Source organism: Apiospora phragmitis (genome assembly GCF_038363925.1).
Source record: "Apiospora phragmitis strain CBS 135458 chromosome Unknown utg000013l:1.0-2965645.0:1.0-2969333.0, whole genome shotgun sequence".
NCBI lineage: Eukaryota > Fungi > Ascomycota > Sordariomycetes > Amphisphaeriales > Apiosporaceae > Apiospora > Apiospora phragmitis.
The window spans coordinates 2,255,156-2,281,710 of record NW_027117413.1 but is presented as its reverse complement, the minus strand read 5'-3'; the positions used below and the strand labels follow the sequence as shown (position 1 = coordinate 2,281,710).

General features: G+C 55.9%; 10 protein-coding genes across 10 annotated transcripts; 4 read left to right on the top strand and 6 right to left on the bottom strand.

The window, feature by feature from the left end:
• Window positions 1–354: 354 nt before the first annotated feature.
• PG994_014431 (uncharacterized protein) lies at window positions 355–2,191 on the top strand (the record flags this gene model as incomplete). Its single annotated transcript, XM_066865840.1, has 5 exons — window positions 355–842; window positions 1,092–1,524; window positions 1,582–1,683; window positions 1,740–1,834; window positions 1,906–2,191. 5 exons carry the CDS (start codon window positions 355–357, stop codon window positions 2,189–2,191), a joined length of 1,404 nt encoding a protein of 467 aa, XP_066708969.1.
• A 394-nt stretch (window positions 2,192–2,585) lies between these two features.
• Window positions 2,586–3,340, bottom strand: PG994_014430 (arsenate resistance ArsH; the record flags this gene model as incomplete). The annotated part of the gene is made up of 2 exons (XM_066865839.1): window positions 2,586–3,204; window positions 3,267–3,340. The coding sequence occupies 2 exons, from the start codon at window positions 3,338–3,340 to the stop codon at window positions 2,586–2,588; spliced, it is 693 nt and encodes a 230-aa protein (XP_066708968.1).
• Window positions 3,341–4,016: 676 nt separating this feature from the next.
• On the bottom strand, window positions 4,017–5,566 carry PG994_014429 (uncharacterized protein; the record flags this gene model as incomplete). The annotated part of the gene is made up of 3 exons (XM_066865838.1): window positions 4,017–4,319; window positions 4,406–5,225; window positions 5,262–5,566. The coding sequence occupies 3 exons, from the start codon at window positions 5,564–5,566 to the stop codon at window positions 4,017–4,019; spliced, it is 1,428 nt and encodes a 475-aa protein (XP_066708967.1).
• A 398-nt stretch (window positions 5,567–5,964) lies between these two features.
• PG994_014428 (uncharacterized protein) lies at window positions 5,965–6,771 on the bottom strand (the record flags this gene model as incomplete). The annotated part of the gene is made up of 5 exons (XM_066865837.1): window positions 5,965–6,033; window positions 6,103–6,294; window positions 6,362–6,484; window positions 6,542–6,628; window positions 6,694–6,771. The coding sequence occupies 5 exons, from the start codon at window positions 6,769–6,771 to the stop codon at window positions 5,965–5,967; spliced, it is 549 nt and encodes a 182-aa protein (XP_066708966.1).
• Window positions 6,772–8,026: 1,255 nt separating this feature from the next.
• Window positions 8,027–9,158, bottom strand: PG994_014427 (uncharacterized protein; the record flags this gene model as incomplete). The annotated part of the gene is made up of 2 exons (XM_066865836.1): window positions 8,027–8,465; window positions 8,515–9,158. The coding sequence occupies 2 exons, from the start codon at window positions 9,156–9,158 to the stop codon at window positions 8,027–8,029; spliced, it is 1,083 nt and encodes a 360-aa protein (XP_066708965.1).
• An 870-nt stretch (window positions 9,159–10,028) lies between these two features.
• PG994_014426 (uncharacterized protein) lies at window positions 10,029–11,977 on the bottom strand (the record flags this gene model as incomplete). The annotated part of the gene is made up of 2 exons (XM_066865835.1): window positions 10,029–10,364; window positions 10,391–11,977. 2 exons carry the CDS (start codon window positions 11,975–11,977, stop codon window positions 10,029–10,031), a joined length of 1,923 nt encoding a protein of 640 aa, XP_066708964.1.
• A 2,972-nt stretch (window positions 11,978–14,949) lies between these two features.
• Window positions 14,950–16,394, top strand: PG994_014425 (uncharacterized protein; the record flags this gene model as incomplete). The annotated part of the gene is made up of 3 exons (XM_066865834.1): window positions 14,950–15,216; window positions 15,313–15,689; window positions 15,770–16,394. The coding sequence occupies 3 exons, from the start codon at window positions 14,950–14,952 to the stop codon at window positions 16,392–16,394; spliced, it is 1,269 nt and encodes a 422-aa protein (XP_066708963.1).
• Window positions 16,395–18,259: 1,865 nt separating this feature from the next.
• Window positions 18,260–21,986, top strand: PG994_014424 (uncharacterized protein; the record flags this gene model as incomplete). The annotated part of the gene is made up of 5 exons (XM_066865833.1): window positions 18,260–19,154; window positions 19,214–19,244; window positions 19,350–19,761; window positions 19,836–20,483; window positions 20,574–21,986. 5 exons carry the CDS (start codon window positions 18,260–18,262, stop codon window positions 21,984–21,986), a joined length of 3,399 nt encoding a protein of 1,132 aa, XP_066708962.1.
• A 507-nt stretch (window positions 21,987–22,493) lies between these two features.
• On the bottom strand, window positions 22,494–24,330 carry PG994_014423 (uncharacterized protein; the record flags this gene model as incomplete). Its single annotated transcript, XM_066865832.1, has 4 exons — window positions 22,494–22,665; window positions 22,782–23,352; window positions 23,488–23,706; window positions 23,733–24,330. 4 exons carry the CDS (start codon window positions 24,328–24,330, stop codon window positions 22,494–22,496), a joined length of 1,560 nt encoding a protein of 519 aa, XP_066708961.1.
• Window positions 24,331–24,955: 625 nt separating this feature from the next.
• On the top strand, window positions 24,956–26,419 carry PG994_014422 (uncharacterized protein; the record flags this gene model as incomplete). Its single annotated transcript, XM_066865831.1, has 1 exon — window positions 24,956–26,419. The coding sequence occupies one exon, from the start codon at window positions 24,956–24,958 to the stop codon at window positions 26,417–26,419; it is 1,464 nt and encodes a 487-aa protein (XP_066708960.1).
• Between the last annotated feature and the right edge of the window lie 136 nt (window positions 26,420–26,555).

The following is a 26,555-nucleotide window of genomic DNA, read 5'->3' as shown; positions in this document are numbered from 1 at the left end:
GCAGCAGCCCGGCGCCGTCAGCAACATCGAAAAAAGCACCCATTTTCGAGAGTGGCTTGCAGTCATGCCTGAATGAATGGTGTCTACTTCTCTAAAAGCAATTCAGCGCTAGATAGTGGTGTGGTAACACAGTCGGAAAGCAGGTTTTGCCGGGGGCTGGGGGTGGGGGGACAAGAAACGCCAATATCGTTACAGCGCACTGGATACTGTGTGAGCCGAAGTTCTGAGGGCCTCATCATTCATATGACAAAAAATAGCTCAAAAAACCAGACTGGAAAGTAAGCACTACTAAGAACAAACTGACCTAGCGCTGACGGACGCTCGGTTTTCCTTACCCCTGACATCGCTACTGACATGGCGAGACCCTTTTTCACTGCTGTTGCAGTATTAGCTGCCTCTTTAGCAGTTCTCCTTGCGGCCTTCGGGTTCCGCAATGAGTCGGAGGACAGAGTGGTGACTGATTACGTACGTGGTAAGAATAATACGGTGCTGTTCCTGACCAACAGCGAATATGGGCTCAGCAACGTCCACGTGGCGACAGCCCAGTCTCTACTAGAGAATCACCCACACGTACGGGTTCATTTCGCCTCCTTCCCCCGCATGTCCGGCAGGATCGCGCGGGTGTCCTCGCTGGCCCGGCTGCAGAACGCGTCCGCCCCCAATATCACGTTTCACGAGCTCAAGGGGCAGAGCTACGCCGCCGCCGTCGAGGAGAAGGCCGGGTTCGTCAACCTCTCGTCTCGATGGTTTGAGCATTGGCCGGGCCTCAGTGCCTATCCCAGAATGGGCACCATCATCCAGGGCCTCGTTGCGCCGTGGGGGCGCGATGCTTACCTTGCCCTGTACGAGGAGGTGCAAGAGCTGATAAAGAGAGTGGATCCGGCCGTCGTTGTTCTCGAGGGGCTCTCGACCCCGCCATAGATGCTACACGAGGTGGCAACCGGCGGCACGCGTTCATCAATCCCGGTAGTCTATCCGATTCACTAGCATTCGAGCAGCCTTACGGAAAGGGCTTCTGGAAATACCCCTGGTGAATCCCACTCCCAGAGCCGAGGCATATGTAGAATGCCAGCACTGACTCCCACATCTAGCCTGGGCAGTGATATGCCGTTTCCTGTACCATGGAGTCGGATCCCGGAGAATATTTACCTTGCGTCACGGTTTATCTACTCTGTCTATATCGCGTCGCAACGGAGAAGCTCGACTTCTCTGCCCAGGAAGCATGGCGAACCTAGAACGTCACAAGCGCGCGACGGCAAGGAAATTTTTATTGCCCCTCATATACCGGGGTCCACCCTTCCTCTTAATGCCATTTCAAAAAGCACAATAGGCACGAACTCCATCGTCTTGAGATCGGCCGCAGCGGCTCAGCAAGACCCAGAGCTGGCAAACTGGCTCAAAAGAGCACCAACATTACTCGTAAATCTGGGTAGTATCTACAAATACACCGAAGAAAGTGCGAGTATAATGGCTCAGGCTATCCAGGTGGTCCTTGGCCAGACAAAAGTCAGTGGCACATCGTTGGTACCAAGTGCCTAGTAATCAGCTCCGAAGCTCGACTTACTTACCTAGTGAATGCAGGTCCAAGTCCTCTGGAAGCATTCTCCCGATTACGAGTATGGGAACGACTTTAGTGCATCCCTTGAAGGTTATATAGCCGAAGACAGAGTACGGATCTCGTCGGTAGGTATGACCCAAGCCTACACAGCTGGGCAGGTCGCTGACACTTGTCGTGGCAGTGGTTGCCGATTGATACCATGGCAATGCTCGAGACGGGACGCATCGTGGCCTCGGTGCATCACGGAGGCGCCAACTCCTATCACGAGGCCCTATCGTAAGCTAATACCCCCCAACCCCCTTGAATCTCGTTGCACAGACGGGCAACATTTAACATACCGGGAGTAGTGGTGGCGTGCCTCATGTTGTTGTACCGATGTGGGTGGATCTGTACAACTACGCCATGCTGGCGGAGCTGACGGGCGTGGGTATATACGCCACGCGAGGCACGGCGCCCCATTGGAGTGTCGAAGGCTTGAGCAAGGCCTTCCTGGGCGTTGTGAATGGACCAAAGAGCGCGAGCATGCGGGAAAAGGCCCAGCATATCGCACAGCTCATGCGCAAGGAGCCGGGGAGCCACCAAGCGGCAAAGGCGATCGCTGAGTTGGCGGCTCAGGGGCTCGTGCCACCTTGAGTAGGTGAATTCAACATGGTGTTCCTGGCGGATTGAATGGGCATTCAGCTGGATTTGAAGATAGGTAAAAAAGGGGTAGATTGTAACTAAGACCTTGGTCAAGAATGGCAAACACAAGGCACTCCAAATAGCCATATACAAGGGGCAGAATGTTCTAACAAGTCACCTAGCAGAATATAGTTTTTAAAAGTCTCGTTTGGTGGTAGTACATCACTCGAGAGCCGTGTCTGAGCTTCGTTTTTTATAAAGTTTTATACGTACGTATTAACATCCAAGCTATGACAGCTGCTCGCTAGTCTAGTTGGCTAGGTAAGTAGCTAGGTTCACTACTACCCGAGAAATGAACAATATAGCTGACACACTATGACGCCCCCATTCTGTGGCTTTCATGGAACTACTTTAACGCGTTGGCAGCAAACGTCGCCGTTTCCCTGGCCGCCTTCTCCTTCCGCTCGCTGTAGCGGTCCGCAAACAGCTCGAGGTGCTGCCGCATCACGACGGTGTACTTGACGAACTCCTCCATGCAGTCGACAAGGCGGTCGCGGTTCCCGCTCGGCAGCAGCCGCGCCGCGCCGTCGCCGCAGCCGCCCTCGTCCTCGAACTGCGTGTAGGCCGTCGGGATGCTCGACTGGTTGGGGATGAGGAACATGCGCATCCACCGGCCCAGCACGCGTAGGCTGTTGACCGTGTTGAACGACTGGCTGCCGCCGTTGACCTGGACGATGGCGAGCGTGCGGCCCTGCGTCGGGCGCACCGACCCCGTCGCCAGCGGGATCCAGTCGATCTGGTTCTTGAACACGGCCGTCAGGTTGCCGTGCTGCTCCGGCGAGCACCAGACGTGCCCGTCGCTCCAGAGCGAGAGCGCCCGCAGCTCCTGGACGGCCTCGTGGTCCGCCGGCACTGAGTCGCGGATGGGCAGGGCGGAAGGGTTGTAGATGCGGACGTCGCAGCCCAGTCGGTGGAGGATGCGCGCCGCCTCGAAAGCGGCCAGCTTCGAATAAGATCTTGCACGCCTCTCATCAGCTGATATCCTTGGAGTTATGTTGGTATCCCGCGTTTGCTGCCAGTGCCTCACCTTTTCCTTAAGCTCCCATAAAGGACGAGGACTTTGAGTCTTGACCCGGCCTTTTCAAGGTCATCACGCGCCATAGCCGTTGCAGTGTCCAGTTCCAGCTCCGCAACCCAGTCCGGGATCCCCGGTTGGGGGTGCTGCAAGAATGGCCTGTACTTAGCTCTGATTGCAGCATCGTCTTCTTCTGCGGAAATCGATATGGATGAAGAGTGATGCGCCATCCCCCATGGTCATGCTCGTCTGAATGGACCTCCGCGAAGGTAAGGCTCCAAGTAGTCTAGATGTTGAAAGGCCCGAATAAGAAGGCAGACGAACACAATGCCGCATGGGAAGAGTATTTAATGGTGAAGATATCATAGTCCAGTCCAAGGAAAATACGAAATTAGATGCAGTACAGACCAGATACGATTATTATCTCCTCTGGTACTTATTTAGTTCGGCCATTCACAGCCCCTCTTGATTCATACTACCGATAACTGACCGCATTTATGTCTACAAGAAGTAGGTTTGACGGAAAGTTAACGATCGCCGCTAGTACTAGGCGGTGGGGTGCTGGAAACGAGTGGCCAATCATGTAAGGGGCATGACGGCACCCTGGCACTGCAAAGTAGTGATGCTGACGCGTGCAAGATACTTTTTGGCCAATCTATCTTCTATACAATAAGCAGCTAATCTTACAGGGCCTGAGAATAAATCCATGTTATAAAACTGAAGTGAATATCAGAACATGACAGCTATCATATAGTTTGCAGATCAAGAAGCATTTGCTCTCCTTCGTCTCACTCTCCACAGCTCAACCAAGAAAAAACTTGATATTATGTACGAAGCACCAGCGAACGCCTGCACATAGAGATATGACCTTTTCCCGAAACTAGGTCTTCGAAGCGCCAGGGCCACAACTTCTGCAACTGAAAGAAGAAAGTTTAGTTGAGTGATCCAATAGTTCAGGGGCGACAGCTTACATAGACACGGCGGCACGACGATGATCCACGCCACGCTAAGGAAAGCGGGCAACTCCTTCAAGCCGACAATGTCCGCAGCGAGGGCACCAATCACCTTGTCGTAGATCAGCATAAAGTCGAAATAGCGGTTAGTTGAAAAGAAAAGGCTCTGCCAACAAAAATACTTGCCGCCCAGAATACGCCCAAGATAGCACCACTCAGTGTCGCGAAGACCCCAAGCGCAGCATAGCTGGTAGATGGCATCCAAAGCCCGAAGACCAACACGCCGCACGCAAAGGTCAAGAACCCCGCAACTTCGACCCTCCCGAGCCGGTCGCTGGCGTACCCGATCAGTGGCCGCCCCAGCGCGGCCCCCAAGTTCAGCAGCGCCGGGACCGTGGCCGCGTCCTGGTCGGACCGGCCGATCGCCGCCTCGGCGTAGTCGGCGAGCGAGAACATCAGGGTGATGTAGCCGAACATCAGCACGAAAATCCAGCCCAGCAGCAGCCGGACCTGGTACGAACGGCGCACGAGGCCGAAGTGGAAGACGCGCGGGTCGGGCCGGATTTCCTCGTCGCGCGAGCGCACGAGCAGCGTGGCGGCGAGGTTTACGACGAGGACGGCGGCGGCCGTGATGCGGAGGGACCACGCGTAGCCGACGCGGTCCAGCAGGGCCTGGGTCGCGAAGCAGACGATCAGCCCTCCGATGCCGGACCCGGCCGCGCAGATGCCGTTGGCCAGGCTGCGCTTCGCGGCGAACCACTGCGGGACGACGGTCGTGGCCGGGATGTAGACCAGGCCGATGCCGAGGCCGACGCAGAGGCCCTGCGTCAGGTAAAGGTGCCACACGCGCTGCGCGAACGACGCGGCGAGGAAGCCGACGGGCAGAAGCACAACGCCGACGAACATGGGGGCTCGGACGCCGTGCCGTCGGGCTAGGAAGGTCGCGAGCGGGGCGACCAGCAGGGCGAAGGTGAAGTTGAATCCGCCGATGAAGGCATAGTCCAAAGGCCGGGCTTCTCTGAAAAGGCCGTGGGAGATAGTGGCTTAGATAGACACTGTAGGACTGGATGCAGCAGTAAGTGGAGGCGTTAGTACAAATGATATCTTGTCTTTTGAGATGGACGTCTCAGTACGAATAGAGAAAAAAAGAAACCGATGATGGTAAGGGGGTCGAACCGCTGCGACTCCCCACGTGAACCCGTTAATCAGGAACTGAGCGGCAACGCATATCCAACCATATCCGCCATCAGGCGCTGGCGTCGATTGTTGTATTGTTTCTTCAGTCATTGCTGGGTCATCCCGATTTTCGAGGCGTAACGACGACGTGGTGGACGATGCATTCCAACCATTACAAGACATGCTGTTCAAAAAAAAAATCAGAGTAAAACGAGTTAGTACCCATTATCACGAATGGGAGTGTCCGTAATGCATCTGGGAAAGGCTTCTAGGTCTGCCCACCATCACTCCCCACAATACGACGAGCGATGACGTGTGGTTGGAGTTCCGGTAGTGTCACCGGGAGTCAGTGATTGGCCAGATCAGACTACCCTTTCATAGCCACATACCACCAAGTCTATAGTTCTCCGACGGGGGTATGGCTATGCTTCTTTTTCGGATTATACCGCGCAGTCTACTCAAGGCAGTTTTTCTCGTCATTTATAAATCCATATTCTGATCGCGTTTCGGTTTCCCTCAACCCGAATTCTCTCCTCGGCTTCCTATAATTAGAAGAACGCGCAAGTTACTACTGTTATGGGCTATGAAGCGGTTCCGTTTAGAGAATCCTCTATTTGTCCAGTTTCACCAGCGCCGCATTGGTCATCTTTCTAACCCTCCATTAGGTCATGTGTCAGTTTTACTCCCTCCGTTGCTGTTTGTAGATGCGCTATACTTACACTCGCTTCAAAACCGAAAGCATCCTTAATGTCGCACAAATCGTTCAGCCACTCGTTGAGATCCAAGGACAGTGTTGTATCAGTATCGGAAGAGGTGATGGCAGCTGTTGGGGTAGCCCCATTTGATGATGAGGGCCATAATTCTGGTATATTATTAACGGTCGCGGCTTGTGTCGTGCTTTCGTCACTCGGCTGCTGAGGTGTTAATTAGTCAAGCTATTCAGCCAAACACGCGACGCGAGAGGGAGAGTCTATTTACCTTGGATTGGGGTGCGGGCTCTTCAGCCGCCGTCTGTGTGGTCAAGGATGAGATAGCAGTCTGGACAGCGTCGTAGTCCATTCCTCGACCGTGGAGCAGGTTTCGTAGTAGCCTGTTCTCTTCCTGGACTCTACGTGCTTCTCTCTGCATCTCCACTGTGGCCTACGCACCAAGCCTCACGCATTCGTTCCAACGACTCTCCAAGTCCCGTATGTATGCCTGCTTCCGAGCGCGAGAGTTGCGCTGATTGCGGCGGAGTCGCGCTTTCTGATCGGCGTCAGAGCAGGATTTGGTTCTTGGCTGCCGATAATCAGGGGTGAAATTTCACATACCTCGACAGTCCTCGGGCTGCTGGGGGCTTCACCAGCCTGACCAACACAGCACGAAACGGGTGCATCCTCGGGACGCATTCTAATCAGCTGTACGGAAGACCGATGAGTTGGTGTGAGGGGGTTTGTGGAGGCACAGTGGCGAGTCGTCCTGGGACTGCAGGTCATTCAGGCGAGTCATATTCTCGAGGCGGCCGTAGGGATTTGATGGAGTCACCAGGCTTGGGCACCATGTAGATAACGAAGTATATGCGACTAATAGGAGATGATTTCCCTATGTCTGTCCCCCGCATGTGGATGGACCAATCAGATATTCCCAGTGACAATACCGCGATGCTCCCAATCGGGCAATGCCTATCTTTCTCCACGATCCACTGTGATCTCTAGAAAGTGTGGATCTCCCATGAGAAGCCATCACGACAGGGCTGAAGGATCAAAAAGTCCAAAAATGCAACACATACAACACCGAGGACTCCCTGGGTTTTTGGTAGAAAAGTTTCCGATTGGCTGTACCCAGGTAGGTAGATAAGGACTACCTAGGTAGGTGTCATTGCATGATGTACATGTAATATCGAGGCTGTGAAACCCCAGCCTTCCAGCCAACACACATGTAGGTGAATGAAATCTGTCGCACAGACTTTCCTGTCTCTAATTCCTATACATTCTGCCGTAAGGAAATTGTTGGGCGGATACAGGTCATTGGGCCAACTACAGCCTGTGCAAGCTGGAACAAGCTCCAATCTCGGAGGAGGATGGTGGAGTGCTTACAGTACTTTCCTTTCCAAGACGATACACTAATAATAGACTGCCTATTCTGTGCGGTATTCTCCTAAATACCGATGCCCGCTACCTTCGCAATCTCTTGCGCAGCAATATACCGTCCAGGGTTTTGCCGCAGACGCAAGCCGAGATCTCGCAACTTCTCTTGCAGGGCGAGGCTCCCACTGCCTTGAACTGCTCCGACGATATCACGGTAGAGACAATTTGGCGTCCAGTGGGGATTGGTTTCCGACAACCCCAAACACCAACGCCGATGCTCTCGCCAAGCTGCGCAAAACCATATAAGTCAAGCCATAGCGGTAGGATAACCTGTGGGATGCCGGCGCTGATATTCTCGTGAGCCGCAGTTTTCTTAGTTTTCGAATCGCAACATACCTGATAGCCTCATGATAGCATCCTGAGCCCCCATGATGAACTGAAAGGATAACGTTTCCTGTTTCTATTAATGCCAGTGGTTCAGCTGCCAACCATCGTTCGACCCTAAGCCTGCCACTCTTGGTAAAGGGGCGATGCTGTCCATACAATCGTCGCTGTAGGGGCCGTCCTTACGAAATTTTCACAGCACCTGAACGCGAAGATCTTGAAGCAGCCTTGCTATGGCCTGCGCTATTACGAGGGCGTACGACTCAGGGTACACAAACCCAGCGCCTAGATTGATGAGAATGGTGGGCGCCCGTGCCAACCATGTAGCCAGTTCCTCATCCTGTTCAGCTGCTGATCCGAGAGACAGTGTCATAGGTCCAGTACAGGTCACATTCTGTGGCACGAAATCTACCGGAAGCGACGCTCCGGGTGTAGTCTGTGTAAGCCAGGGTACGTCTGGTCGGTGCAGTCGAAGAAAGTTGATCGGATCAGTCAGCCCGTGGGCCTTGAGAAAGTCTCGTTTCTCCTGAACCTCCGGCATGAAGAGCATGGACCAAATAAAACGGACGTTAAGCAAGATGTTCTCTGGGATTTTGCTCCACGGCACTGGGTAGGGGAAGCCGGAGCCCATGCTGCGCATGATTAGAAGCAAGAAGCAAGATTGAGAGAGGTATGACGTACGCAGGATATTTCCAAAGCATTTTGGCCCAGGGCTGTTCGGCAGGAAAGTTCTCGATCAATGTGTTGGGTGAGATGAAAGCGTACAGGCGCTTCTTGTCCCTTGTCGCATCAAGGGCAGGACGAAAAAGAGTGTCCACTACGACAACAGCTGGGTCAACTGCGTCTATGACGGATTTGACCTGGTTGTATATGCTGAGGTGGTCGTTCCCTGCCCACGGCGAAACATAGAGCTGCATATCCTTGCACAGGTGGGCAATGCCTGCCAGGCCTCGTGGATGTACTGAGTTGGACGTATTCTTTCCGAACGTACCGCACGTATCAATGACGGAAAGGCCGTCGATCATATGGAACTGTATATCGTGCTTGCTTGGATTCTGCTCATACGAGGATATGCGATGCAGCCTGGGGAGGAGCGGTGCGAAGGAGGCAAAGTGCAGGCGCACATGTGGGTGTCGCTCTAGGAGGCCCTGGGCTGTAGCTAGGTGTATGTTTGAAAATCCGTGATCGCTCGTCACGAAAAACAAGGCGGTATTGTTCCTGCCGACTACGGGCGGAATCGTTGATACTTGGGTCTGCCATCGCGATAGAAGCAGCGCGAGGATGGCCACGACTAAAGCTCCAAGGGCCAAACGACGAGTCGCCATGTTAGAAAGGGGTTGATGGATGGCTGATGAGTAATGAGGATATATGAATGTAAAGGACTTGGGGATATTCGAGGAGAGCCGTGAAGTATTAATAAAAGGATAGCCAGTGGCGAGGATCAAGGGATATGCACATAGGTATCCCAGGTGGGGTAGGGCACTGACTGTTGGTTCACCCCGACCGCAGCAAGCAGGGGCATCGAACATTAGCCGGGAACTTGTATGCGATAGGTGGTGGGCGATTGTAGACTCGGAATGGCAGTGCCGTTTTTCTCGGAATTTCGTGGTTTCCATTTCTATGTGGATGGAATGTTGGCTCGTCTAGGGATGGATAGGCAATGCTCCGTGGCATAATTCAGGTCTCTTGGCAGCTTATATCAGCTTCAAAATAGCAGCATTATTTGTTCTTTACCGTGTGACCCGGGTTCGATCGAGTTCATGGGGGGGGGACAGAGCCTGATGGCAGAAATAGCAACGAAGCGGTTGACTGGAGAATGGAAAATGGAAAATAAAGCAATGGCGGTCCGAAAACGCCGGATGGGTAAAACGGTCGTGCTCCGTCTCTTGTTAGTTATATTACAGCTCTCTGCTGCTTGTATATGGGAGAGCGGACGGGATCCCTAGTATTCAGCAGGATATGGTCGTATGTAAGATAGTTTGCTTTTCATCTAGGACCATGTAAGTAGCACTCCATGGCCGAGACAACGAACGTCTTCAACGAAGGGGAGAAATCTAGTCAACTTAAGATTTACATACACCGACTTCTGACATACGATTACCGCGCTCCAATAACACCACTGCACTGTAAAACACAAAACCAAGAAGACAGCAATGCTACCTTATACAAGAGAGAAGAACGTTCGAAGAAGGTTTTCATAGACGGCTTGTCGCACCATTCTTCGCCTCCAGAAACCGCCGCGGCACCGGCACATGCACCGCCCGCAAGAACTCGGCGAACCCCTTCCCCAAGCAGTCCAGCCGGGCCGAGCTGCTGACGCCGCGCCCGAGCGCGCCGTAGATCACGAAGTGCACGGCGTGGAGCTCGGGAAACTCGACCCGCTCGATGTAGTACAAGTCGTCGCGGGGCCAGTCCTCACCCATCATTTGCTTGACCCGGTCGCGCGTCAGGAAGGCGCGGAGCCACTGCCACATGTCCTCGTCGCGGCGGAGGCGGGCGCGCGGCGTGAAGCCCACGTTGACGTTCGCGCCCTTGTCGCCGGATCGGCCAGGGCCACGTCGCCCAGCGGGACCATCGCCGTCGGCCCAAAGGTGTCCAGGGATCGGGGCGCGACTGGGTCGTAACTTAGTCGCGGCGCCAAGGGCTCCGTCACTTTGGGAGCTCTGACCCCTATTCTTCGCGTTGTAGTAGCAGCCGACGTAGCGCCGCCACTTTCCAAGAGGTTCACGCTTTCATGGAGCCGGTCCTGCCGCACGACGGCGGGGAAGTAGCCCAAGAACGGCACCGGGTTCATGATCAGCCGCCAATCGAGCGTGCCGCCCATGCCGGGGAAGTGCTGCATGAAGTTGTACGCCCACGCGGCGGAGACCCTGCGCACGGCATCGGCCGTCGCGGCCTGGACGAAGATGCGGAGGTACGTCGTGGCCGCGAGCTGGCTCCGGGGGTTGGTCTGGGCCACGCCGACGCGCTGGAACTCGAGCACGTCGATTTCCTGTTCGCACTTCCACTTCTTCAGCTGGTTTCGCACCTGCGCCTCCAGCAGGTCGTACTTTTGTGGCGTCGCGTAGCCCACCGCGTTGACCGTGTGCTCGCCCTGGTACCCGCCCCGGTAGAACACGGCGAGCTTCGTCGTTGGCGGTGGCGGGCGGCCCCGGGTGCCGGAGACGTGCACGCGGTCCTTGCCGACTTGGCAGACCGCGACATGCGTGAGGTCGGCATTGACGTCGCTATTCAGGTACATGTTGCCCTGCAGCTCGTAGAGCAGCTGGCACTTGACCATCTCCTCGGTGATGACCCCCCTCAGCGTCTCGTGCTTGGTGATGACGCACGCCCCGCCCGCGTCGACCTCGGCGATGGGGCACCCGAGCCCCAGCAGGTCGCGCCCGATGTCGTACTCGTCGAAGCCCGCGAAGTTGCCGCCCGTCACGTAGTAGCTGCACTCGATGAGGTGGCCCGCCACCAGCGCGCCCGCCAGCCGGTCGAAGTCGCCGCCGTCGTCAGACCAGCCGTGCCACCACGCCGCGGCGCCCATGACCGGCGAGGCGTCGGCCACGCGCCCGCAGATGATGATGTCCGCGCCCGCGTCGAGGCCGGCCCGGATGGCGCGGCTGCCGAGGTAGGCGTTGGCGGCGACGATCTTCTTGTTTTCGGGATCGTCGAGAAAGCTGGCCGTGTCGTCGGCGAGCTTGACATTAGAGTTCTCCGCGTCCAGGTGGGGCAGGCGGCCGCTCTGCGCATCAGGTCGCAGGATCTCCCGCACGTCGGGCAGTAAGTCATCGCCCTCGACCCAGGCGATCGTGAGCTGATCCTCGAGACCGAGCCGGCGGGCCTCCTCGGCGCACTGCACGGCCAGGCCCTTCGGGTTCAGCGCGCCACCGTTGATGACCACCTTGATGCGGCGCTCGGCGACCACGCGCAGGGACTTCTGCAGCCCGTCCCACGCGCTGGCGACCCAGCCCGGATGCTTTCCTTCGGCGTAGGCCTCCGCGGCCTGGGCCAGGTTGGCCTCGGCGAGGTAGTCGCCCGTGATGACGTCAATGGGGCCCGACACGGCTTGCTCGTACATGATGTCGCCGGGGTCAACAGCGGCGCCGCTGCAGTTTCCTATGCGGATGGGTCGTCGAGGCGAAGGTATGTTGGACATGGTCTTGGTGAAGAGTTCCAAGATTTTTCCTTTTCAACTTGGTGATGTAATTATGTTGCTTTCCTGGGTGGCGGGTCGGCTTGGTTGCAAGCACGTCTTGGTGAGACAAACCTTACAGGCTAGGCTGTTCAAGTTGCTGTTTCACAAGAGCATGAGCACTATCATACTTCTTCTTTCTGGCTGTCGACTCTGATGACACCGACCAGAAGCTATTTAAAGTACAATTGCGGACTAAACAGCGCCGAGGTTGAGAATCAAGCAGTTCGATTTGGCTTTTAGCTTTACGGGCATAGTCCGGCGCCACGATGCGGGCAAGCAAGGGTTCTCCGCATTGAAACCCGCGAACCTCGGCAGGGCGGCCACGTCGTTGGAGGCTTCGAAGCTGCATGTCAATCAATAAGATTTCTGCAACGTTAGCGGAAGCTTTGCGCTTAGAGCTGTCAACGTCGCAAAGTTTGTGGTCACTGCCGGATAGGCTGGTAGTCGAACCTTAGATAGAATGCACATCCCTACTAGCACGACTTTAATTACCCCTTAATCAGGCAATATGGCCAGGAATCAATCCGCCTGCCCCTAGGCCACCAACTGCAGCAATACACAGGAACCTAAGACTGATTTTATAGTATATGATTGGACGTATAGTTTGCGCCAGTGGGGAACCCTCCCTTTAGTCAAGTATTAATATACAAGACTCACCGACATAAGATCAATAATCAGGAGAAAACTAGATCTACCGACTGGCCCATGGATCAACTGGAATTGTTTTTAGACAATTCCCCGCCATCACTGCAGCACCGAAAACGCAATGCATACTCAGGCCAAAGATAACTGGACGTGTCTTCCGAATAGTAGTCCCTGCCCCTTTTCTCCTAATCTCGCTGCACTCAGCAATAACGAGAATGTGGAGATGCAGACGTAGAGAAGTGAGTCACCTTGCTCCAATAAGCAGTGGTTAGACGGATTCGTAAATCAGATAAATCTGTCAAGACTTATATCATGGCCCTTGAGAATATTCAGGAAGAAGTCGAAGTGCTATTTGACACCCGCATCGTTATCCAAGTAGCTCAAATTTGGGAGATGTGGTCGTACCATCGTGTTTGCTTTTTCCCCTCTTTTTTCTTTCTTTTTCTCTCTCGAGATTCATGCGGTGCAGGTAGTCCCAGCTGCAGACAAGGTGGTTACAATCGTTGATTTATTGGTGTATTGGTGTATTGGTGTACGTCTTCGCCCAAGACTACGTACATATGAGTTCCCTTCCATAATAGCTCTTTGAGGTTACCAACATGCCAATCACCTTGATCTTGCCTTACCCAACGACATCAGATAAAAAGAAGAAGGCTTTTAGGCATCCCTATGTTCGGCTGCACTGGCCGCACTAGGTAAATGTTGACCCTGTACACATGTAATCTCGGATCGCGACCGATAACGCAATGGGGGATGGGGGGCGAGTATTCCAGTGGGCCAGGGTCGTTGTCGAGCTAGTGCTATATGGAGTGGGTGGGGGATGGTTTCACGATTTCACAACGGGAAAGAATCCTCCGGCAAAAGCTTGGTGGGTCAATTCCGGTTGGCTTCGGTAGTTGGTCGCAAGCCCATCAGAGTCGCCGGTCAAGGCAGCAAGGTGATGGTGGTACTGCTCTGTTCTTTCCTCTATCCCTTCTTACCAAATGGTAACAACGGCTGCGCTTGGTCTAATCATCTTGTCCATCACTAACCCGTAGAGCATGACCTATTTCATCAGAAACAGAAACTCTTTGCTCATCGTGGGGAATGGGTACGCTCGACCATTCCCGTTACAGAAAGCAATTCATTCCGCGACAGGGGCGTGACAGGGGGTCAAATGCCATCTGTGGACGATCAGTGGGCCGAACCGGCTGATCGTCACTCCCGCTGTCCTGCACCCGCCCTGCACTTTAGATACTTGCCGCAGACGGGATGATCATTTTTGGCAGACGTCAAGACGTTGATCCGTGGGGTAGCCGAAAGCTGAGATAGGGCGGGGAGAAGGTTTGGGCGGCGGGCGGTTCGGGCGGGCGTCAAGGCGCTTCGTAATCGTCACCCTTGCTCGCCTCTTTAGATTGATGCTATGCTGTTATGTTACTCGACAGAATGCTTGTGCCTAGTAGCATTGCGTCCACAACGCACAATTGTGATGTTCATACCACGTATCATCCACCGATGACATGCTATTTAGTTGCTCCTTCAGTGTGATAGCCAATCGGATGGTCACGGGAGCTAGACTACTGATCGGCATCTGCTCCTGTATCGGATAGGTTTTTCTGAATCCAAATACAAATGCCTTATACTATTTATAGAATCCTTCATCGCTTGTATCGCTTAGAAAAGGAGCCCCGACCACCACCCATAGGAAGGCAGCGTTACATGCATAACGAAGCCCTGAGTCCTGATGCTACAGGTTGCGACCAACCGAATCAGAGTGTGATCGCTTGGACTAGTGAGAGAGTGCAATACGGGCCCCACAGCCGCATGGTTCATTCGGCATGAGATATTTCCAGGTCCCTATGCATGCAGTCTGTAAGGGAGTGACTAAGTAGTGGACCATTTAGCGCAACATCTTGATGCCTATCACCATTACTTACACCCCTGTTTCCCATTCTTAGTGGCAGAAAACGGTGGGAGCATGGCATTCTTACCAATTGTGATGTCTCGCAAGCTTTGCCTTATGACCTGGGGTTCAATAACGGTAGTGCTAACCTAACCGATGCCCCCGTCAAAGTACTAAGCTTTCAGGGGATCGTGGTTCCGATCGGGGATTTATATGCTGGACCAATCCAGCCAGTCCTTGTCTGTGAAACAGATCTAGACGGCGGAAATCGGGATGCAAAAAGAGTTGCAAAAGTCAGGAGCAAAAGACGACTTGAAGCAAAGGACAGACTTCTCGTCGACAACACAATACTCGAGGGCGACCGAACCATCCACAACAACTCACCACCACCATCACCACCGCCACCATGGCGAACGACACGGAAGAGGCCCACAATGTGCGCCTGACCATCGGCATCATGACGACGTGCCTGGCGCTGGCGACGGCCTCGTTCGGCCTCCGGATCTATGCGCGCCTCACCACGGCCGCCAAGATATGGTACGACGACTACTGGATGTTCGTGGTCATGGTCATCAGCGTCGCGATGAGCACGAGTATACTGCTCGGCCTCGCGTACGGCTCCGGCACGCACCAGTACGACCTGGCCGAGGAGACGGTGCAGTCCTTTAAGAAGGTGAGTCTGCTTCTATGCTGAGACGTTGCCTACTGGTAGATAACGGCGACGGGTAGAACGAAGACTAATGTTGCTGACTGCTTCCACCCCCTACAGAACCTGTACGTCTACATGATCCTCTGGTCCTTCGGCGTCTTCGCCGTCAAGGTCGGCATCCTGCTCTTCTACTGGCGCGTCTTCACGCTCCCGTACTTCCGCCGCAGCGTCCTGGCCGTCTTCGCGCTCTCGACGGCCATCCTGCTGGTCAACTTCTTCACCTTCACGTTCCAGTGCTGGCCCATCGCGCGCTTCTGGGACGAGGCCATCGCGGTCGGCGGCTGCATCGCGCAGACCGAGTTCTACCTCGCGTCGGCCATCGTCAACGTCGTCGGCGACGTCGTCGTGCTGGTCCTGCCGCTGCCCGTGGTCTGGAGCCTGCACACGTCGCAGAGTAAAAAGTGGTCGCTGAGCTTTCTGTTTATGCTCGGTGCATTGTATGTTTTACATCACCCACCACCCACCCCTTTCTTTATATAAACTCTCAAGGGGAATGCAACAACTAATACTCTGTCAGTGTCTGCGTCGCGAGCATCTTCCGCATCCTCGCCGTCGAGGAGATCAACCCCAAAGATTTCACCTTCTCCAACGTCGGCGGCGGGCTCTGGAGCACCGTCGAGGTGGAGGTGGGCTTCATCTGCGCGAACCTGCCGTCAATCCGGCCGCTCGTGTGGAAGTGCCTCGGCTACCGCACCGGCGTCGGCAGCACCACCGGCGACAACAACGGCTACAGCAAGCCCACGGGCGGAGGGGGCTACTACGCCAAGAGCGGAAGCCACGCCGGCGGTCTGCAGACCATCGGCAGCAAATCATTCGTGAGGGGCGGCGGCAGCAAGCAGCGTCGCGACGACAGCCTGTCGCAGTACCGGGACTCGGACGAGGAGGCGCTCACGGGGTCGCGCGATGCGCTGCGGACGGGGAACAGCAGCAGGACGGGCGAGGAGCCGGGCCAGGCGATCGGGCTCTCGGACATCATGGTCAAGCACACATTGGCGTCTCGGTGGAATCGCAGAGCCCTGAACCCTTTCCTCTGCAAAGGGGCCACACTGTACAGATCTCGTCACCGAAGGACACAGAAAGGCCGCGATGAACTCTATCCGTCTGTTATAGCGATTTATCATGGATTCAATTGTTACACATAGCCATTAGTTGGGTTTTCATATCGTTCCTTAGATACCATTCATCTCTTTTGTGCGGAATTCAAATACCCAAAACAAGTCATGACATTGCTCTTCAAGCTTCCCACATCCCATTCTCAACTGTCCAATAGCGCATCAATCAAGTTGTAGTGAGGTGAGCACAGTGACACAATCCTAATACGGGTGGACCTGGTGGCATTGATTATGATATCTTCCTCACTTTCTCGTTTTTACATCAGACACAGCAGGCATGAAACTTCTTTGTCACGTTCCAGACGTTTTCAGATGAGTCTTTACGATGCGAACCGAGCTACCACACGTATTTGGCATGACTGGAAAGTCACTGGAGAAAGAATGTAACAGCGCCGTTACAGGAGCAATCCCTGGGGCCTTGGTGGCTGATTACCCCTTACATGGTAGTTTCTTAGCGCTGACAGCAGCGTTCTAGCTCTGACCTAGTAGAAGGTATTAGCCCCCACCCCCCTGAGGGAATAAACCGGTCACTCTGAATTGACGTCACGTATTAGATCATTTTGATATATAACACAGTCCTAAATGTGCATATATCGAGTTGATATAGTAATTACTAGCAATGTGCTAACGGTTGCTTAACGGTTGGCGACTAGTTAGTGGTGTTGAGCGCACTAACCGTTTTATTTCCTCACCTTCTTGCCCCTTGCATGATCATATCGTTTGCAAGTCAAGCAAACAAAGGATGAAAAAAAAAGAAGCCCGACAAGTGCCGACTACTTCTCACCTGGTCTTTCGACATTAGACACATGCAGCATGTCCATTATCTACACATCTACTGTATATACACACTGTGTAGAACGGACACTCGGCAGTTCCAATCAGTGGGGTTGAGCTCCAATCCCATTGTAACACTCCCCGACGTGCATATAAGCATCATCGGTCTGAGTGAGCACTGCAAGCATGATAGGTTGCCGTGCCGAACTGATGAACTGAAGTAAATCTTATTTCGTCTTGACATCTGACACAAAACACATGGCTGCCAGAACCGAAAGTACCGAAGGGTACTTTTACTTATCAGGGTAAGTTGGGTAAGCATGTCTGACTTGGACCGAACCAATAGCCACCACGCACACTTCCATTCAGCATCTCTTGCCTTGTCCATTAGTGCAGTTGCATAATACTTATGTACTATAATGAAAGACATACATACATCCATTTTGCAGATTGGGGGCAGAAGGTACTTTTTCCGAAGACGGGGGGCTATGACGCAATGGCAATTCCGCCGGTTCGCATCTCACTGTGGCATTGGACGATAAAGCATCTCTTATTACCGGGGGCAAACCAAAAAAAAAAAAAAAGGGGGGGGGGGAGGCTCCATGACCATGCGTGCATATCGCATCCCTTCCTTAATAGTCAACCCCAATCCAACCATCACACGAACAACAATCCAACCAACCCTACACAGAATATACAATTGACAATATAGAACCATGGATCTTTATGCATCCTTTAATGCCACCCTAGAATCGACTTCTGGGACCTCCTCCTGTATTATGCAAGGGATACGTGGTTTCTAGCAGAGCAATGCTATGCTTAGCACTAGCATCTATGCAGGGCTAAGCATATCAGGTTGAAGGGTTCCCCATCCTCTCCCCAGCATATGAGGAGTCTCGCGGATCGCTTCCTTCCTGCTCTCTCTTCACCAGTTTGGTCATATGGTCATCTATGGAACCCCATCCCTATTGTTTGTGCTAGGTGCCAAATGTGCTTGGCTGGATATAAGATCTTGTCTAAAGACACGCACGGTCACCACTTCTCGCAAGCTCATTACCTTCTTGATCTGCATCGGTCAGCTTCAACGCCGGAGGCTATAAGGTCCTCTTTGATACGGCGAAATGGCTTCCATATCAGCCGAGGTGGTCGAGGCGCGCATCCAGGAGTATGGCAGGCTATGGACCATTGACGACATCATCCGCGTGCGAGCACAAGACGAGGTTCAATCCCCCATCCTTGGCTACCCGAAGTATGACAACAGTCCTACCGACTATGAGTACTCCGCAGGGAGGGACCTCGACCGAATGGTTGACGAGACGTGCCATCTACTTGTGCGAGCTGGTTTGAAGATGAACTCCTTCAAGACAGTAGCTCTGTTCGCCCAGTCGGACCTATCCTTTATCGTCACCTTCTTCGCCATCTTCCGGCTGGGGTGCAAGGCCTTGATCATGTCGATCCGCCTGGGAGAGCCTGCTTGCCTGAATCTGCTGGCAACTGCGGACTGCGATACAATTATGTACGGCAACACAGCTCGCATCACGGCAACCATTGCCGACCTGAAGAAGGCCGATTCGAGCCTCCACTTCATGCCGATACCGGCAAGGAAGGACTTCGACCGGCCAGACCACCCTCTCCCGGAGCCCTTCGACCGCCCGATCCCCGACAAGGAGGCCGAGCACGTGCAGATCTCCCTGATTGCGCACTCGTCGGGCTCGACGGGCCTGCCCAAACCACTCTTCCTGTCGCACCGGAGCATCATCACGACGCTGCCGACGGGAACGGGCCTGCGGGCCTTAAACGCCCTGCCGTGGTACCACATCCACGGCCTCTTCACCTCGCTCATGGCCATGTGGATGCGGCAGCCGGCGCACCTGTTCAACGCCCGCCTGCCCCTGACGGCAGCGAACCTCATCCACGCGCTCCGGGAGGCGCGGCCGGAGATCTGCCACTGCGTGCCCTACACCCTCAAGCTCATGGCCGAGGGGGGGACGGGATCGAGGTGCTCCGGCAGTGCAAGTACGTCACCTCGGCGGGGGCGAGAACGCCTGATGAGCTCGGGAACCGGGTCGTCAAAGCGGGTGTCAAGTTTGGCGTGATCTATGGGATGTAAGTCTCGCGCCTCCTCCTTCTCCGGCATAGTCCAGGCTACCCATAGTATTTGTCTTAGGAGTTATTGATTTAGAACTATTTTGTTAAGCTGAATCTTCTCAGGACCGAGGTGGGCCATGCAGGCGACTCCATCTACCGCGAGCCCGGCGACGACACCTGGGACTACGTGCGGCCCTACTCCAGCCTACGACCCCACATGATTTTCAAGCCGCGGGGTGGTGGCGGCAGCGGCGGCCACGACGACGTTTACGAGGCCGTGTACCTCCAGTCGCACCCGGCGCTCCAGATGTCCAACTCGGATGATCCGCCCGGCTCGTTCCACTCCAAGGACCTCTGGACCCCGCACCCGACCCTGCCGGACGCCTGGAAGTACGTCGCGCGCGACGACGACACCGTGACACTGCTGAGCGGCGAGAAGATCCTGCCACTGGGCATCGAGGGCGCCATCCGCGAGAGCCCGCTCGTACGCGACGTGCTGATGGTGGGCCACGACAGGCTGGCGCCGGGCGTGCTGGTGTTCCGGTCTTCTTCCACCACCGCCGATGCTGACGGCGGCGAGGATGCTCCCCCACCTTGTCGGACGCCGAGTTCGTCGACGCGGTCTGGCCGTACGTGCAGGCGGGCAATCGGCTCGCCGACGAGTTCGCTCGTGTTGCGCGCGACATGGTCGTCCCGGTGCCCGCCGACGTCGACTACCCGGCCACGGACAAGGGCAACGTCATCCGCGGCGCCGCCCACGCCCAGTTCCGGGACTACATCGACGCCATGTACGCGGAGAAAAAGTCGCATCTACGGACGAATGGGCAGGAGACCCCGTTGAAAAAACTGGATATCAATAAACTGGAGCAGAAAATTCTAGACCTGCTCCGTGACCACGTCGAGATTGACATGCCCGACGTCCACACCGACTTTTTCGCCGCGGGTGTGGATAGCCTCCGCGCTGCGCAGATCCGGCGCCTTCTGGTGCAGAATTTTGAGTTCAGCGACAACAGCTCGCTGCTTCCGACCAACGCTATATACGACGCGGGCAACGTAGAGAAGCTGGCGCAGAAGTTGTACTCAATGTCTTTAGGCGATCACGAGCTGGCCAACGGCGGCCAGATAATTACTGACCACCCTGCTACTAAAGGAGAGTCGGAGAGCGATCTTGACCTTATGCAGAAGCTCGTCGATGAGTACGGCACCTTCGAGAGGCGAAAGCCGGGGGACCTTCCTGATCCCGAAAGGGAGACAGTGGTAAGCATCTCTCTCATCGGGCTAATACCCACGCTTTGACAAGCATCTGCTACTTGAGTTTGCATGGACTGAACTGACCACGATCCGCAGATCCTCACAGGCGCCACCGGGGCTCTGGGCGCCCACATCCTCCATCTGCTCCTCCAAGACCCCCAAGTAGACAAGATCTACTGCCTCGTGCGCAGCAGCGTCAACAACACGGCCAAAGACGCCGCAGACCGCGTGCAGACCTCCCTGTACGCCCGGCGCCTGTCGACCGCGGCGTCCTTCCCGAAGCTGCAGCAGAAGCTCGCCTGCCTCACGACCGACGACCTGGGCGCGCCCCACCTGGGCCTGTCGTCGCCCGCCATCTTCGCCACCCTGCAGGCCACCGCCACGCTCGTCGTGCACGCCGCCTGGCCCGTCAACTTCGCCATCGGCCTCGCCAGCTTCCGGCCCCAGCTGGCCGGGCTGCGCCGGCTCCTGGACCTGGCCCGCGAAGTGCCCTTCCGCCGGCCCGCGCGCCTGCTGTTCACGGGCAGCGTCTCGGCTGCGTTCGGCGTGCCGGCGGGGTCGGCCGTGCCCGAGGGGCCGCTTGCGGATTGGGGCTATGCCGCGCCGACGGGCTATGCGCGGTCGAAGCTGGTTGGGGAGCGTATGTGCGAACTTGCAGCAGCTGCAGCTGCAGCAGCCCAGGAAACGGCAACGACCTTGGGCAAGGGGAAGCTTCCTATTTCCGCATCGAACGACGGCGACGATGGCGGCAATTTAGCAGCAAATGGCCCGGATGGTGCGGCGACTTCGCCTCATGTCGCCGTGGTCCGCGTCGGCCAGATCTCGGCCGATACCGAGCATGGCATCTGGAACGAGAAGGAGGCGATCCCGCTGCTCGTGCGCAGCGCTGCCCAGGTCGGGGCGCTGCCGCGGCTCGGGCCGCGGCAGGGTCGGTGCGAGTGGATGCCCGTGGACACGGCGGCGCGGGCGATACTCGAGCTGGCGGCGCGGATGAACAAGAATGGAACCAAGGGGTTAGGAAACGGCGGTGTAGAAAAGGAGAAGCTACATGCAGATGATGATGACAGCCACAGCAACGGATCAACAGCGTTAGCGTCAGCGTCGGCCGCCTCGTTCTACAACCTGGTGGCGCCGCACCACTTCTCCTGGAACGACGACTTCTTGCCCGCGGTGCGCGCCAGCGGCCTGCTGCGCTTTGACAAGGTGGACCTCGCGGAGTGGCTGGCGCGCCTGTGGGCGCGGGCGGCCGAGCTCGGGGCCGAGGCCGAGCAGCGGCTCCCCGCCGTCAAGCTGGCCGAATACTACGAGCATTCGTTCATGGCGGAGGAGGACGAGGGGGATAAGGAGACCTCGGAGCAGCAGCGCAGCGCGGGGCTGCTGACCTGGGAAATTGGCAGGGCTTGTGCGCACAGCGAGGCCTTGCGGCTGTGTCCGCAGGTCATCGAGGCGGGGCTCGTGCCCAAGATGGTGCGGAATTGGCTGGAAGTCGACGGTACTCTCATAGAATGATAGGGTGTGGGGGTAAGGATCGAGTAAGCAGAGGCGATTTTCAGAACTCTTGACATACTTAGATACTTCTTACTCTTTTGATTTTATCTATACTTTGAACTGTCTTGAAGTCGTGCTGAACATTCAAGCAGCTTGGAGCTTCCTAACACGGCGTGGCTCTATAGGCTTATGAGCAGCAGACCGCGAAACTCGCCGTTATAATTCCCGGAAAAAGAGCGAACCGAGAAGTTCGAAGCGGTCAGCGTCCACCGCAGCGATCTAGACCTCCAGCCTTATGCAGTCGAGTAACCTTATATTGCTCGATGGACTGACCCTTCGCAGAACTTACACATCGAAGGCAAAATCATCGTTCAACGTAACTTTGTAAAACTGACTATAGTAACTAGGTAGCCCGGAAGACAGAATAATCACGCCATACTACGCCTCTCGAAATACAATGGGGCAGTGGTGCTCCTAGTAAGTAGCGAATTAGCGCTGCAGGTCATCATGGTGGCGGTCAAAAAGGGGTTAGGGGGCAGGGTGAAGAGCACCTACAGCTACTTTGGAGAATATGTCATCAGAGAAGACTTCGAATCGAGAGGTGATCCCCGGTGCGACATCCTCGAAGCCCGGCGCGAGCGACGTCTGATACTTTCGATAAATTGCTGCAGCGAGTGTGGTCATCTCAGCCATGGCCAGACTAAAGGAGAATCCAGATTAGTTTCTATCCATATACTGTTTCAAAAGGAGAAGAGGGAAGAAAGGGGTAGGTACAGCAATGAAATCAGCGCAAGAAGCGGAGACATAATTACTTACTGTAGACCAATGCACATGCGACCCCCGCTAGAAAAGGCCCAGAACCAGCGGTTCATCTCCGCCAGCTTCTCCGGGTTCTCCTCATCCAACCACCGGTCCGGATCCCACACGAGCGGGTTTCTGAACACGTCCGGGTTGCGGTGCAGGCTGAACGGCGACGCGCCGACCGTGGTGCCGGCCGGGATGGCGAACCCGTCGATGGCGGAGTCTGCCGCGACGGACCGCGGCTCGGACGCGGGCAGCGGCGAGTAGAGCCGGAGCGTCTCCTTGATGACGGCGCCGAGGTAGGTGCACCGGTCGCTCGCCTCCACGGTGGGGATCATGCTGCTGGTGCTGCTCAGCGACGCCTCGGGGATGCCGCGGACTTCGTCCCGCAGCCGGTCCTGGTACCGCCGGTTTTGGGGCCGTGAGAGCGCCCAGATGAGGAACATGAGCGTGTCGCTCGTGGTGTCGATGCCCGCGAGCAGGTGGTCGGCGCATTCCGAGGCGATGTCGAGGCCATCGAGCTTCTCCTGGTTCTTTTCCGAGCTCTGGACATCGAGGAGGCGTTCCAAAATCGACTGTGGCTGGTCTGTTTCTTTCAGTGGAAGTTCGTGTTAGTGGCGTTTCAACGAAAAGGCTAATAGGGGTTGGTGCCCGAGTGCCTCTCGAAGAAGGTTCTCCTGCAATAATTTCATGGGGTTTAATTCCGTCTCACACAACTCACCATCATGAACAACCCCTTGTTTCGCCTCACTCTCTGATCGGCGGTACGCTTCCAGCGCGAACTTCCGGATCCCAGTGTATGTGGCGGGCTTTTGCATAGGAAGCAGCGGTCGCACTGCCGACTCCATCCAGCCTGTGCGGGTATAGAGCCACTTGGTCAGTCCCGGCCAATGCACCGCGAACCACGACAGCCTCCAGCGCGCCGGGTCCACGACATCCCCTATGAGAGCGCGATGCTCCTCACACCCTTGCATGGCCGACGTCGACCCGTGCCGGCCATACAAGAACGCCGTGATGGAGTCCAGGAGTACCAGTGCAGCGTCTCGAACACGTCGCTGACGCCACCACCCTCGGGCCCCGCCGTAGCGAGCAGCTGCATGTAGGCCGCGGCCTTGGCCTCGACCATGGCCGCGACGGGCCCGCGGACGACGGCGGTCTTGGAGTAGGCGTGCGACACGAGGCGCTTGCGGCGGCCGTGCGCGGTAACGGAGTGGAAGGTGAACAGGTTCTGGCGGCCGTAGACGTCGAACATGCGGTAGAAGTCGGTGCGGCCGTACGGGCTTCCTGGTCCGTAAATGGTGCGCAGGCCCGCGAGGTTGTTGAACGAGACCTCGTTGGGTCCCGTGCGCACGACGGGGCCGTAGCGCTGGTGCAGCTGGTCGACGGTGCGCGTGCGAGTCCCGCGGCCGTCTTCGAGCGCCAGGCGCCACTTGGTGAGGGCGTAGGCCTTGGGGCCGGGGATCTTGGCCTGGGAACTGAAGAGGAGGGGTTCCAGAACATGGGTATAGATGAATAATGAAGCCAGTATCACCAGGGACACCCCCGTGATTGTTAACAGAGCCATGGCTACATACGATGCTCGTCAATACGAGTGCACTCTGATGGCTCTGAATGTCTAACAGCTGGGGCTGCCCATCAGCGGGAGAGTTGTCGGATATAGCATGAGAAGCACTGGGTATTTGAAACGCATGCACCTGGATTGGATTGGTCTGCGATGTAGGGCATCACCCCGCAAACGTGCCGGAGCCAATCCGATTATCATTTGGGGTATGGAGATCGGGCATTGGCCGGTCGTCCAGATTGGCGAAGCCCCGCCGAGGAATCAGGATGAGATGAGCCGGCCATGCATTACGACAAGGCATTACGGTAATTATTAACATAACATCGCGAAGGATATCTGGACTGTCTCAGATGCCTGTGTCGATCTATTGGAGCATTGGGGAAATGGCCGTTCCCTGGCGCCTTCCCCTGGCGCCTTCCCCCGAATGTTTGCCCTCCCCACTTAATGCTTGCTAGCTTGTACTCGCCCCGCCATTGTACAGCAGCCACCAGCTTGCAGACGGCAGCCTCGGGCAACGCCACATGGCATGACTTCACATAACCTAAATAAGGAAAAGAAAGGAAGCAGAAAATCAGCACTTGCAAAACTCGCAGCAGCTGAGTTTGAGTCAGAAGAAGAAAAAGCCAACATGTCGTCTGGAATGTTCGCATCGCTGCCGACAGAGCTGTTAGGCGAGATCGAGCGGGCTCTCCCATTCCAAGACCGGCTCCGGCTAAGCGCCGTGGACTCGCGCCTCCGCCAGTACTTCGCCCCAAACTTGTATTCGACCATCCGCTTTTCGAACCGCCTAGCCGATCGGGACGCCATCGCCCATGTCGTCGCCAAGTTCGGCACCTACGCCCGCGCTCTGACCCTCACCTTGGATCTGGCTGTTCCAGACCTCGAAGGAGCGTGGGCTTCGCCAGGATTGCCTGTATTTACACGCGACTTGTTGAGAGGGAAGACTTTGCCTGGAATCTCGTCGTTCTCCATACGATTCACGGCGGATCCGGACAGCAAGGTCGGCTTCCGAGCTCCAACCTCATTTGACGAGTGGGCCGAATTCCAGGGTTTGCATCCCACCGACGAACTAACAATCGCCGAGTCGGAGACCAACTGGCGGCAATGTCTGACCGCGACGTGGCAGGCGCTTGTCGACAACCCGGGCACGATCCGGCACCTCGCCCTGCGGAACCTGATCCCGGTCGTGTCGTCGGCGTGGCTCACGCCGGCGTGGCACGCGTTCGTGGGACGGCTGGAGAGTCTGGCGCTCGGGTTCTGGGACTCGGAATGGGTAGTCGATAGGCAAGATGAATTCGACGTCGGCGGGCTCGAGGAGTGCATGGACGAGTGGTTCTACGTCCACGCCACGGCGCTACGGCGGCTCGAGTTCGTCGCCAACCCCGGCCAGCCTTACGCTACCGCCTTATGGGGCACACTTTCGAGTGCACTAGGCACCGATTTGCCCAACCTACCCAGCCTACGCGAGCTGCGTATAGTGAACTGTATCATCAGTGAGGAGCTCGCGGCGCTCATCGCGGCGCGGGTCTTATCGCGGCTACATCGGGTCGAGCTGGTCGACTGCGTGTCGGGCGCGCCATATGCGCCAAATTTCGGCAGCCAAGACCTGTACTGGCTGTCTTTCTTCCGTTCGATCCTACGCTATCTCCATGGTGATAGAGGACGGAGATGGAATGAGGCAGTCTCTTCCATCTTGGCATCCGGCCGTAGCCTCCTCGACCTCGAGGCTTTCGAGATGGTGCAGAGCGAACAGGTCGAGCTGGTGGAGATGGATGAAGGCGAAGTCTACGAGCAGGAGAAGAAAAGTCCAGGCTTCTTTCACTCGGCAGTTCAGCGGGCACAAATGAAGCTGTGGGCCCAGGAGGTGAATGACCGAATCCGACAGCTGCAGGACCAGGGCCATAAAGTCAACCAAGCCGAGCACATTTTTCGGTACATCTATAGAGACTCCAGGTCCGGCTTGGTAGGTCCCTGCGCAAAGATTACTGCTTCTCAGGCTGCAAAAGGCAATGACGCGATGGCCTATCAGGAATTGATGGATTTTGTGAAGTCAAGTAGAGAGCAGGCAAAGGATGCCACGTTCCAGGCATGACCTTCGTCTGGTATGGATGGCGAAACGCTATCACTGGCAGCATTGCCTTAGACAAGATGGAACTGTGCACGAAAAGTAATTAGGGGTTGGTCACTGTTGCCAGTAGATACAGAAGATACAGACAAACAATCAAAAA